Source organism: Bufo gargarizans, chromosome 9 (genome assembly GCF_014858855.1).
Source record: "Bufo gargarizans isolate SCDJY-AF-19 chromosome 9, ASM1485885v1, whole genome shotgun sequence".
Lineage (NCBI taxonomy): Eukaryota > Metazoa > Chordata > Amphibia > Anura > Bufonidae > Bufo > Bufo gargarizans.
Window position 1 is genome coordinate 32,143,030 of NC_058088.1, and position 13,281 is coordinate 32,156,310.

The following is a 13,281-nucleotide window of genomic DNA, read 5'->3' on the forward strand; positions in this document are numbered from 1 at the left end:
GCTCATGAAGGCAGTAATAGGGCATATGGACATCATAGAGGGTTGTGGACCCCCCACAAGAACCAGAATGGAGAGCGACTGTAAGAGCAGCTCCTCGTTCGGACAGACTTGTTCTCCTCTGAATGGTTATTGATGACGTCCAAATTTTGTACCTGAGGTTCGTTCTGTGATCATTGATCACTTTTCTCTTTTTTGATATAGAGCAGAAAATAAATGAAATTATTTTTCCTAGTCCTGGGTACATAGGTAGTCTTTACCCTGACAGATTTCATAGAAAGCCAGTGTAATTAAGTAGACCAGGTATAGGCAAACTGCGGCTCTCCAGCTGTTGTAAAACTACAACTCCCAGTATGCCCAGTCTGTTTACAGCTATCAGCCTACAGCAGGGCATGATGGGATTTGTAGTTTTACAACAGCTGGAGAGCCGCAGTTTGCCCATAACTGAGGTAGACCATTCTGTGGAGGCACGGAATCACTGAGGACTGATCTGGAATCGCCATCTCCTAAGATGGAGATTCCAGTTTCCATAAAACAGCGAGTCGAGCCACCGCTGGTGGACCTCACGGATCCATCCTAAGTCCTGTTCTTTTAAATAGCTTTGTAAGGGCTCATGCACGCAGACGTATTTTCTTTCCACTTCCACTTCGGTTTTTTTTTGCGGACCGTATACGGAACCCTTCGCTTGAATAGGGCTGTAGAAAATAAGTTACTCCGTGTGCATTCAGTTTGTCCGCATGGCCGTTCCGCAAAAAAGTAATGCATGTCTTATTATTGTCCACAAATCACAGTCCGAGGCCCTATTCAAGTCAATGGGTCCCCAAAAAATATGGAAAGCACACGGAACACATCCGTATTTCATCTGTATTTTGCGGATCCATACTGTAGAAATGATATGCCCAGCCCATATTGCTCATGTGTTTGGTGATTAATAAGTTACTGCTTCTGTATACGATCCGCAAAAAACGGATCAAATACGGAAACCATACGGATATGTTTTGTGCAATAATGGAATGGAAGAGGACTTAAATCAGAGGAAAATAAACCTCAGATACGGAACAACTGATCCGTGAAAAACGGACCGCAAAACAACGGTCGTGTGCATGAGCCCTAAGAGACCTAGGAGAAGGTATGGTAGGTAAGGTTTGTCTGTTTGCCGATGACACAAAAGTGTGTAATAGGGTTGCTATTTCTGGAGGGGGGTGTAACATGGAAAAAGATTTAGCTTCACTAGATAAATGGTCCAAACAATGGAAACTGCAGTTACCAAATGTAAAATAATGCTCTTGGGTAGAAGGAACTCGAAGGCCTCTTTCACACGGGTGCCACGTTTTTTGGCTCCGGAGGCGTCCCGGGGGCAATGCGGCAAACCCGCGTGATAAAAAAACAGAATGTGGTACCCAGACCCGAACTTCTTCACACAAGTTCGCGTTTGGTGTTGTGTAGATTGTATTATTTTCCCTTATAACATGGTTATAAGAGAAAATGATAGCCTTCTTAAACGGAATGCATAGTACAATAGGGCTGGAGGGGTTAAAAAAAATAAACAATAATTTAACTAGCCTTAATCCACTTGTTCGCGCAGCCGGCATTTCTTCTGTCTTCTTCTTTGAGGAATAGGACCTTTTGATGACGTCACTGCGCTCATCACATGATCTTTTACCATGGTGATGGATCATGTGACGGACCATGTGATGAGCGCAGTGACGTCACCACAGGTCATTTTCCTCCTGCACAGCAAAGAAGAAGAAAGAAGAGAAGCCGGGCTGCGCGAACAAGTGGATTAAGGTGAGTTAAATTTTTATTTTTATTTTTTATTTTTTTTTTAACCCCTCCAGCTCTATTGTACTATGCATTCTGTATTAAGAATGCTATTATTTTCCCTTTATAACCATGTTATATGGGAAAATAATAATGATCGGGTCCCCATCCCGATCGTCTCCTAGCAACCGTGAGTGAAAATCGTACTGCATCTGCACTTGCTTGCGGATGCTTGCGATTTTCACGCAGCCCCCGTTCACTTCCATGGGGCCTGCATTGCGTCAAAAACGCACAAAGAGGAGTATGCAGCGATTTTCACGCAATGCACAAGTGATGCGTGAAAATCACCGCTCATGTGCACAGCCCCATAGAAATGAATGGGTCCGGATTCAGTGCGGGTGCAATGCGTTCACCTCACGCATTGCACCCGCGTGGAAAACTCGCCCGTGTGAAAGAGGCCTAAGTCTGATATCGTATTGGCAGCTTCAGAGGAGAAAGTTTTAGGTTTCCTGATATCAGACAGCTTAAAAGTGAGTGCACAGTGGGGACAGGCCTGGCTGTAGAGGTATAAACCAGTAGGAAGAGAGAGATTGTGATCTCGCTGTATAGAGCGTTAGTTAGACCACTTCCGGAATATGTGGTTCAGTTCTGGAGATCCCCCCACCTACAAATAGACATAGATAAAATGGAATGGGTACAGAGACAGACTACAAAAATGATGGAGGGTCTTAAGCATCGAACATACCAGGAGAGACTTAAAGACCTTAATCCGTATAGCCTTGAGGAACGAAGGGAAAGGGGGGCATGATTGAAACCTTATTATATATGTTAAAGGTTTAAAATGAGGTTCAGTAGAGAAGTGGTCTCAAGAACAAGGGGGCACAATCTGGGGGTAAGATCAGGAGCAATGTCAAAAAATATAATTTTACTGAAAGAGTTGAAGCTTCGAGCAAACTTCCAGCAGATGTGGTTGGAAAACCAGTGAATTTAAACATGTCTGGGATAAACGCATGTCTATTCTGAGATAAAATAAGAAATAATTTAAGGGCCGACTAGATGTCCAGGTGGTCTTTTTCTGCTGTCAATCATCTGTGTTTCTAGGGTTTCTTTATTGTATCCAGTAAATCCAATAGTGCAGACACATATACACAGCTAACTGTGACAAAGGACTAGTATACAGCCCAAAACGCGTCAGTTGTGTATGTGTCTGCACTGTTGGATTTACAGGATACAATAAAGAAAACATTGTTTTATAGAAGCTGGAATCTCCCCATTTGTTCATATTAAGCCACAGTATGTTCTTGTAGAGTTGGAATTAAAGTGCACCTACTGTAAGACAGGAAAACGCAGGTATGTTATTATGGTTCCCCTGTATAGGGGCCGCTGAGAGCACTGCTGTACAGAGCCCACTCCCCAAACCAGGGGCTATACTTATTAGAGGACATTATCTCATATGGACAATGCTTTCCTCATGCTATGAATCTCTGATTGAGCAGGAACTATAAAATCCATTACTCAGCACTTTGAGGCAAGCTCACTGATGACCTACTCAGGCCAAATTTGAGGAAGTGGGTTGAAGAACACACTTGGTCTTGATTTATGCATTGTCTCATGGGAACAGATAGTTTACAGTAATTGTAGGAGGATGCCGGTGGGCTGATGCCTCAGAGGCTTAGGAGATAGAGCAGTCTGCTAAAGTTGCTTTGTTGGGGCCTGTGGGTTGCTCCTTTACCCAGCTTGCTATGTCTACAGTCCACAGGCTACACATAGTTTTGGTTAAATTGATCCCATGTTATGTTTATCTCTTGTTGTCCCCTAGCCATTTCTAAGGCCTGATTTGTTTGCTTCCTTTAATCACTATCCTGATCTTTTTGTTTTCCTGTTTACGCTTTGGCTCCTGATATACAGTAAGTCATGTCATCTGTTTTCAGGTTCCTGGATGTAATGGAGCAGAAATTACAGAATACCGGTTAGAGTGGGGCAAAGCGGAAGGATGTATGCAGGTCATCTATACAGGCTCATCTTCAAGCTATGAAATCAAAGGTCTTACACCGGCATCTACTTATTTCTGTAGAGTTCAGGTATGTATAGTAATGTGTGAATTGTAATAGAAAATAAGGTTTTATGGTCTTTAGACTCATGTGCAAGGAGGTTAAATGCTTGTATCACTTATTGTCTGTGGCTAAGATGCCTCTAATCCAGTCTCACTGGTAATTATCTCCTACTTGTGTGCCTTCCTATATATTGAACACATGAGTATCTCCCCCTTTCCCCCTCCCTGTAGTATGGGAGTTGACACATCACATGTCTCTTATCTGCAACTTTTTATGGGTCTTTCCCTCACTGTTTGTCTATGGAAGGATTGTGTTTCACATGCTGGTAACTCGACAGTGCGTTATCATATGAATGACAGAAGCAGACTGGAAGCATCTTAAACATTTTAATGGCATGCAAGTATCTATAAATATGGGCCATGAATGTGAATAGGGAAAGGAATAATGGGGATTATTCCCCTTTACACTAGTAATCCCACACACAGCAAGCCTTTGCAGCATCAAAACAAAGGTGCTACACAAAGTAATAAAAACTGAGCTAAGGAGGAATCTTCAAGTAAGCTTTCAGACACAAATACATACTTTTCTGTATTTTTTATACGCTGAAAAGAACCTTTTTAAGTCTATTTTGAAAATGTGACTGTGTTTGCTCTCCTTTTCAGGCTGTTAACATTGCTGGCACTGGGATGTTTGGAGACACAGCAGTCATCACAACGCCAGCATCTGTTCCCGCAGCAGTATCTGTTCTACAGGTTGTTGATGAGGAGCTCCTGGAAACTCCTATACCCTCACCGTCAGAGTGCCTTGCTCTCCAGTGGAAGGAGCCATGCTGCAACGGGGCAGAAATCACTGGGTACACCATAGAGTATGGGGAAAAGCAGCAGATTACAGTAGATTCTGTCACTAGCTGTGTTCTCACAAATCTGGTGCCTGACCGAACTTACAGGTATGTCCTTTTAAGAAATAATACAGCAATATGTAATTTGTGGTATACTTAGGTCTGCAGCGACAAAACCATCTCTGCTGAACACACGTACCACCCATTTTCTGCTAATTATATCACATTTAGAGCTCTTGCACACAACTGTATGCCCTCGTTACATACGGTATGTGAGCGGGCCATATGTCCTGGAGCGGCATTGATCATGCGCATGGGATCACACAGCATCATGGATTACAATGATGCTGTGCACATTGGGCCACCCGTGGGATTATTGGCCTGCACTCATGATTTTATGAGTGCAGGACAATAGCACCGCGGGCGGCCCGACATGCACAGCATCATTGTAATCTATGATGTTGTGTGCTCCCGTGCGTACGATCAATGCCACTCCGGGACATATGGCCCGCTCACATACCATATGTCAAGGAGGGCATAACGTTGTGTGCAAGAGGCCTTAGGCTAGGGCTACACAGCGACACTGTTCGAGCGACACCTGTCGCGCCCAGGATCGCTAAGCAGCGGTAATCCCATAGAAATGAATGGGAGGGCTGGGGCAGTTGCAAGAAAGCCAGCCGTGTTGGATTTCTTGCGACTGCTGCAGCAATCCCGTTTATTTCTATGGTATCGCCATTGCTCAGTGATCCTGGCCGTGACCAGTGTCGCTGTGTAGTCCGTCCTAGCCTTAGTCTTCCAGTTCTGTTTGAACAGAATTTTCTTTCTTTCCAGGATACGGATTCAGGCCATAAACAGCTTCGGAGCCGGTCCCTTCAGTCCATCTATTAAAGCCAAAACAAAGCCTCCTCCTCCAAATCCACCACATCTGGAATGCGTAGTCTTCAGTCACCAGAGCCTTAAGTTAAAATGGGGGGACGGGACAAGTAAAGCTTTAGCTACAGAAACATCACAGTACAATCTGCAAATGGAAGATAAACTCAGCAGGTCAGTGTGCGATTGTCTGTGAACGCATTACGTGTGATTAATGTGTTTCCCCCCCTTCCTTCCTTCTCTCCATTAGTGTTTTACCTGGTAGCAGTTACTCTTTAACAGGTTCACATTACTGGGTTCCGTCATATTCTTATATAATGGACAAAGAAATAGGTCATTAATCTTGGAAAGATGGAGCCATGTTTGCTCATTACTTTCAGCTTGCTGGATTAGTGTCTTTCCATCGAGGCCGTCAAAGTCCACAGCAGATTTCCTCCTACTTAAATTATTCAAATATTGCACTAAGCCAAGTCTGCAGTATGAGAATAGATTCTTCAGCAGTACCTCCAATAACCCCTGCCTCTATGGTGACAAACAGTGATGGCCAGATAGCATTGTTCGCCCGCGAACATATGCGGGCTGCCATCTTTTTTTCACAAGTCCGGTGAGGCACAGGTAAGCCCTTACCTGTGCCGCGAGTCGGTCTGAAAATAAATGCGGTCACTGGGAGCAGGCAGTTTCGAGCACAACCCGATGAAGGCCCCCAGTGGCTGTTCTCGGAACTGCCTGCTCCCGCTGACCGCACTTGTTTTCAGACCGGCTCGCGTGCAGGCACAGGTAAGGGCTTACCTGTGCCTTGCCGTACTTGTGAATAAAGATGGCAGCCCTCATATGTTCGCGGGCGAACAATGCAAACTGGCCATCACTGGTGACAAAGTAAAAGTGGAAAATTCATGATTTTTTTATTTATTTTTTGTGTAGGTTTTTTACAATCTACAATGGACCATGTCATACGTATAAGATGCAAAGACTGAATGAATCAACGACATACAACTTCAGGATCCAGGCATACAACGAAGCAGGGGAAGGCCCATTTTCTGAAGTCTGCAGTTTTGCTACAACCAAATCTCTGCCCGCTGCATTAAAAGGTGAGTAGTAACACATGCCGATTTTGGTGTGGAAACCAATCTGCATAAACTACACTGCCACGTGCATGTACCACCCAAGATTTGTTAGGAGGAAGGTAAAGAAGAACATAACCTTGTCATTTCTTTTAGCAAAGTCCTTCTAAGAGTAGACAGCTTGAAAGCTTCGAACCCTTAGAGATGTGAACACAAGTCGTATGTTCTAGAATCGCATTAATAACAAGCAGATTTTCTCTAACATATGGCGTTCTCCTTCTCATCACTGTCCACCTCTCTTGAAGTGGTTCTCACTCTAGTCATTGTATTGGCCATGTGTGGAAGGAACTTATACGCTTGTACTTGTCATGAGAACTATTTAAGGTGAGATACCCTTATAGGATGTTCTCTCAAAAGGTATGACTTGAAGTGGCCCTTTCTTATCCTCCAAGAGCTAACCTAGACTGAGAGCAGCCACCGCTAGCTGCAGTCTAGACAAGCACCAGGACACAGACATGTCTTCCTATGCTTCACCGAGGGGTGTCCATTTGTCTTGAGCTGTTGGATTTCAACATGCCTGGTCCTTCTGTTCTTAGAGGAAATAGGCACCCACCAGAGGAGTCTGGCAGCGGCTTACTCCCCTCTTTCCATTGAGATTACGTGCATGTATATGAGAGGTCGAGAGGAAGAACTGTCAACCTCTAGCTACACCAGACGTATGCAGCCAGCTTTAGAATTAGTATTGTCACTTGAAACGAGCTTAATAAATTTCACTTTTCACTTTAGCACCCAGAGTACATCAGAATGACAGCAATTTGTGTGAAGTATCTTGGGAGACTGTGCCGCCGATGAGGGGAGATGCAATAGTTTATATCCTTCAGCTTACCAATGGGAGAGAGTTTGATCAGGTGAGATTCTAATGTTCTTCATTATAAGTAATGGCAGATAACAAACACATAGGATATATTCCTTTCCTTTACCGTTCTATAACAACTTTACCTTGCCAAAGAAAACACACACACACTCACTCTTGGCTTAGTAGCCCAAGCTACTGTATTAGTTTGACCACAGAAGTGCAGTCCTTCAACAGTGTAAAGGGTGAATTTACATTTAGCATTGGTTGCAGAAACTTCTGTGACGGTCTGTCATCTGAATGGGGTTTGCAGAACTTCACGCAAATGCATGCAGAACATCTTCATTCAGTTTATACAGAACTGATTATCAGTGGCAGAAATTTCTGCAACTACTCTGCCATGTGTGTGCAGACCCTAAAGGGGTTGCCAGTGGGCTCCTCTGTTGTCTTATGTTAAAGGGTATAGTAATTTCTGTTGCATCCATGTGTTTCTCTCTAGAGAATAGCAGTGCCAGAGCTTCCTTGAAGTTATTTAAAGGGTTTCTTCAAGATCCTGTAGGGAGTAGTGGGGGGGGGGGGGGGGGAGAGAATTAAATGTGCTGTGCCACGCCACTTCTTTGGTTCTCCACCACTCCAGTCTCACTGAAGATCACCTCTGAGGCCTTTGATTGACTGCACCAGTAGGGACCAGAGTGGCTGTGCAGAACATCGTAAGGGGCTGTTAATTTTTTAAGGGCCTTTCTGACTCTTCCCCCTCCCCCCACCTTCCCATGTGGTCAGACCTGTGGAGGGAAGCATACTTACCTGTTCTCCTCTTCTGGATTCTGGCTCCTTCGAGCCCCGCTACCTAATTCTGGTCTCCATGTGTCAACATACTGTTTGACACAGGTCACACGTCGTCGTCCCCATGTGTCATGTGATGCATGGCGGGAGACACGTCACCACTATGGCCAGATGAACCTTGTCAATTAGAACATTGACGTGTAGACCGGAGGGAGGCGGCAGGGGACCTAAGGACCCAGAACCCAGCGGGAGGGAGCAGGTAAATATGCTTCCTTCCGCAGGTCCAGCCAAGTGCGTGGGTGGGGGCTGGCAGAAAGGCCCCCAAAAAATAAACAATCCCCTCATATGTAAGGGAGCTTTTTCTTACACTGTTTCCTGCTCCCTAACAACATTTTACCAAATCCTGGACCCCTTTCACCCGCCCATTTATTGACTAAAGATGCATATTAATGACTAAATCTGGACTGATGACCATCAAACATTTGTTTTACTAATACTTATTCCAATTCTATTAGAAGAAGCCATGATCGTGGGTTGACCTCTGCTCTTCTCTCTTTTTCCTTACCAGGTATACAAAGGAACAGACACCTCATTCACTTTTGCAAACTTTCAAACAAACTGTGAATACCGGTTTAGAGTTTGTGCTGGACGGCAGTACCAAGATGCCAATGGGTTACAAGAATTGCTTGGCCCCTACAGCCCCAGCACCGTGTTCTCATCTCAAAGACGAGAGTTGGATTTGCCGTGTGTTAATGCTGCATTGGAGGCCACGAAAAGCAAAAGGAAGTCTCTCAGCGACGAGCAGTTTGCCACCTTGCTCCTCATGATGTTCGCTGTCGTGGCCTTTCTCTTTGCCGTCGTCATCCAGTACTTTGTAATTAAGTAGATTTAAGTGCCCTGTTCCTGAGAATTCTCCGTACGTTTTTTTTTTTCAATATTTATGTTTAATTATTCTAATTAAATTTATAGATGGAAATGATTGTATTATATATAAGTGCATTTCCATTCTTGCTGCTCATTCATCAAGAGGCTGGATTAGTAGAATCCTCCTGTATGTGGAACATAAGACATCATGACACTCTTAGAAAGGGAAACTTCAGTCCTGTGTTTCTAGGGCCATGGTGTCCAATGCCTTAATACACTCTTAAAGGTCAAGACGGTGCTGTTCGTTTATGTGATGGACCATTTGCTTTAAAAGCGTGTCCCTTTCAAATGTTCAGCTTTGCACGTGGTAGCTCACGATGTTTGTTAAAGAAGTGTCCATTTTTCCACTGACTTGTGGCCTTCATGGAGTAGCATATCTAAATCATAAGTGGCGCCGTTGTGAAATAAGATTTGCTGGCATCTACAAATACTTTTTTTTTTTTTTTGAGGAATATATGTTGGGTTGACTTGCTCACATTTTCTAGGGTTGCTTCACCTCTATCTGCCATTTTATTTCACCTCCTGTTATTGACAGTAGGTTTTGGCAAGGAACCGAGACTAGTGATGTGGACCAAGACTTAGGTGGTTTTTTTTAAATTAGATTTCAACATCCAAAGATGTTGATGTAGATCTTGGCATTGGGAAGGTAAAATTTGATAGGTTTATCAATTATGAAGTCCTCTGAGAAGGGCTGAATCCCCTTAAGGGATTATGGCATACCATTGCAGTCCACTTGATAGGATCCAGTAGTGAAGACCCTCTTTGATCTCAAGAACAATCGCATCCCAATAACCGGTCTCAGATGGCTTCACGCTCCTAGGTTTCATTCGTTGTCCTCGACTGTCTCATTCTGGAGATCATTGGGAGTCTTGGTTTGCTGGATGCCACTTGACATCTCAAATAGGAATTTGGGAAAGAACCCCTTGAATAAACTATGGGCTTTTTGAATGGATGTTCACAAATATTCCACCATTTCTTTTTATTTTTTATTGTTTTTACTTATTGTCCAGTTATTAATTGTATGGCCACTTAAAGTTGCAGCAATCTGCTCATCTGACAATGTAGAACTATGAAAATAAGGAATCGGGCTTGTGTAAATGCAAAATCGCCAAACCCTGTTTTATATAGGGGTGCAGTCTAGTCCTTCGACTCTGTGGTTTCTGTCAGTGAAGGTTATGGAAATCTTAAGAGGCTTTCAGGAAGATTTTGAGATCAATATGAATCACTGTGATTATTTCAAAGGAGTTTCGGTAGGAAAAGCTGTAGAAAGTGAGTTGTGTTTTGGGACGCTTGCTCTAAAACTCGGTGGAGAAATATGGATGGAAGCCAGATGTGCTGTAAATCATAGCAGTCAATGCTGTAAAATGTTAGTTGTTGGTTACCATGAGTGGCGGCTCTGTTGCCGTAGTTGTACATAAATTGATTTCTCCTCAGGTTCTTGGTGTGAATAAAGTGTCCCTGTACTTTGTGTAATCGGTGGGGGTCTGAGTGCCGAGACCCCAGTTAAATTGCTAGAACCCATCTCAATTCCGTCTACTGCAGCGAGGAGAGAGAGCACTCTTAGTGAGCACTTCTCTCTCCTCGTTCTAGTGATTGGTGCGGGTCTGAGCACTGACACTCACCAATTAATACCTTTGCAATGTCGCTATGACATATCAAAAGTTTTTTTCAAAAACAAAGAAAAATTTACATACAATTTCCTGTGTACGCTATTCCTCTCTTATCCGATGTGAGATAAGCAGATAAATTATATTGAATTATAAAAAATCATTTATGTAGGGTGAATCAAAAGTCAGGAACCACCCAGATATCCCTAAGAGATTGAGCTCATAATTGCCATTATGTTTGAACCCACAGGAGCCAATATCTTACAAGATACTTACTTTTATGGTTTGATATTCATTGGCAGTAGTCATCCATTTATGCGCAACATTGCATTGGTTGAGTGCCAAGGGTTCTCCATACCCCTCCCTGAAAAATGGCGATTTAGCTGTCTAGCTTTAAAATGGGTTCAGACGTTTCGAAAGGGACATAGTAATTAGGCCTTCAGGTCTGAAAGGCGTGCTCTTTTTGGGACTAAGCCAACAACCCCTTTTAACAATGCTGAACTACTAGGCACACCTCCCACTATATGGCTTCTTATTTACCATACAGGAGGTACAAATAAGTGAGCCCCCCCAGATTCAGAACCTAGGAGAAGTGTGTCTTGTGACTCCCCCTCTGCTTCAATGAGAAGTCTGACAGCAGCGTCTTCTCCTGTCTCTGATCATGACTTTGGGAGGCCATGAGGTGTGTGCACCTCACTAGTTCAGTATTATTTAAGCAGAGCTGGAATTTTAAAGCATGTGGGTTTCTCCTCCAAGGTTTAAAATAGACAGCAAGAGACACACTTCCAAGGGAGGTAAGGCAGGTCAGTTCCTAAGGCAACTGTTGGACGCCCAAGATTGACCCTACAGTGTCTCCTACTATCAGTTTTAAACTTTGGGCATGTAGCTTTAACTTTAAGGTATCTGCAATAAATGTAGATTCAGTTCAAATGTAGATCTCCGGCACTCAAGATAAAAGCATCAACTTTTTATCCTTAAAGGGGTTGTCCGTCATTTACCATGTGATGGCCTAGGCCAGGGATAGTCAACCTGAGGCTCTCCAGCTGTTGCAAAACTAAAACTCTCAGTATGCCCACACTGCCGCATGGTGGAAGTAGTAGTTTTACAACAGCTGGAGAGCCGCAGGCCATCACTAGTGGATCGGCAGGGGTTATACACTCTGCAGCTCCCACTACAAACGTTTCCAGAGCGATGTTGAACCAGCACTGACTTTTAGAGCTACGGCTGATCGGACCCTGGCCAATCCCTTAGTGATGGCTTGAGGATAGGCCATCACTTAGGGTCCATTCACACGTCCGCAAAATGGGTCCGCATCCGTTCCTTAATTTTGCGGAACAGGTGCGGACCCATTCATTTTCAGTGGGGCCGGAATGTGCTGTCCGCATTTGCGGATCCGCACTTACGCATTCACACTTCCATTCCCCCCAAAAAATAGAACATGTCCTATTTTGTGCGGACAAGAAAAGGCATTTTCTATGAGAGTACCGGAGATGTGCGGTCTGCAAAATGCGGAACGCACATTGCCGGTTTCCGTGTTTTGCGGATGCGCAAAACACATATGGACGTGTGAATGGACCCTTAGTAAAGGCTGGAAACCCCCTATAAATTCTATAGGGATATTCACACAAAAAAATAAATGCATCCACGTTTCGGACGATTAGTTTCCTCCTTGTTATTAGCCTCTAGGTATCTGTAATAGATGTTAAAGGGAACCTGGGATTTTGTCATGGGTTGCTAGATGGCCGCTAGCACATCCGCAATACCCAGTCCCCATAGCTCCGTGTGCTTTTATTGTGTAAAAAAAAAAAAAACTATTTGCATATTTATCAAATGGTGTTTGTTTGTTTTTTACACAATAAAAGCACACAGAGCTATGGGGACTGGATATTGCGGATGTGCTAGCGGTGATCTAGCAACCCATGTCCTCAGCTCTATACACAAAATCCCGGTGATAGGTTCCCTTTTTAAGGTTCCTTTTAATTGAAGAAAAAAAAAAAAGATTTTTATGCAGCATATAACCGTTTTGTGTCAGAATTTTATTAAGTAGGTGATTTTATTGGAATATATATCTATTTCCATAGGTAGAATTATGGTTCTGTAGAATACGGTGCAGCTGCTATTGTACATGGCCTGCACCTCAGAGGGGAGAAATAAACATCCCATAAAACCAAAGGACTAGTAACATTAAAAAAAAATACATTTTATTTGCCTGACCAAAAAGAAAATGTCTGTCTACCTCTTTAAAGCTTTAAATGTTTTATTTTTATATATATAATAAAAATCACAGTGAAAGTGCGCTTTGGGATAACAGTGTAACCAATATGTCTAATAGAACTGCTCTACGTTGTCCAGTGATTTTACTAATCACTGAATTTTCTAAAATTCACTCTAGGCCTCATGTCAGAAGTGGCCACGTAGCTCCTAGCAGCCAATCGAAGTTCAGCTTTCAATTTCCAAACAGCACAGTGAAAATGAAGTGTGTACACTCTGGTTGCCATGGGCAACAAAGGAATTTCCTAGCGGCTTCCTTGAG

General features: G+C 43.4%; 1 protein-coding gene across 2 annotated transcripts in view; it reads left to right on the top strand.

The window, feature by feature from the left end:
• LOC122946263 (fibronectin type-III domain-containing protein 3A-like) overlaps positions 1-12,127 on the top strand; it is an 85,163-nt gene extending 73,036 nt beyond the window's left edge. For both annotated transcript variants that reach the window (XM_044305762.1, XM_044305763.1), the window contains exons 21-26: positions 3,690-3,839; positions 4,475-4,758; positions 5,482-5,694; positions 6,442-6,608; positions 7,368-7,489; positions 8,786-12,127. In XM_044305762.1, the coding sequence (XP_044161697.1) occupies positions 3,690-3,839; positions 4,475-4,758; positions 5,482-5,694; positions 6,442-6,608; positions 7,368-7,489; positions 8,786-9,103 (1,254 nt within the window). In that variant the 3' untranslated portion in view covers positions 9,104-12,127. The remainder of the gene's footprint in view (positions 1-3,689; positions 3,840-4,474; positions 4,759-5,481; positions 5,695-6,441; positions 6,609-7,367; positions 7,490-8,785) is intronic.
• Positions 12,128-13,281: the final 1,154 nt, after the last annotated feature.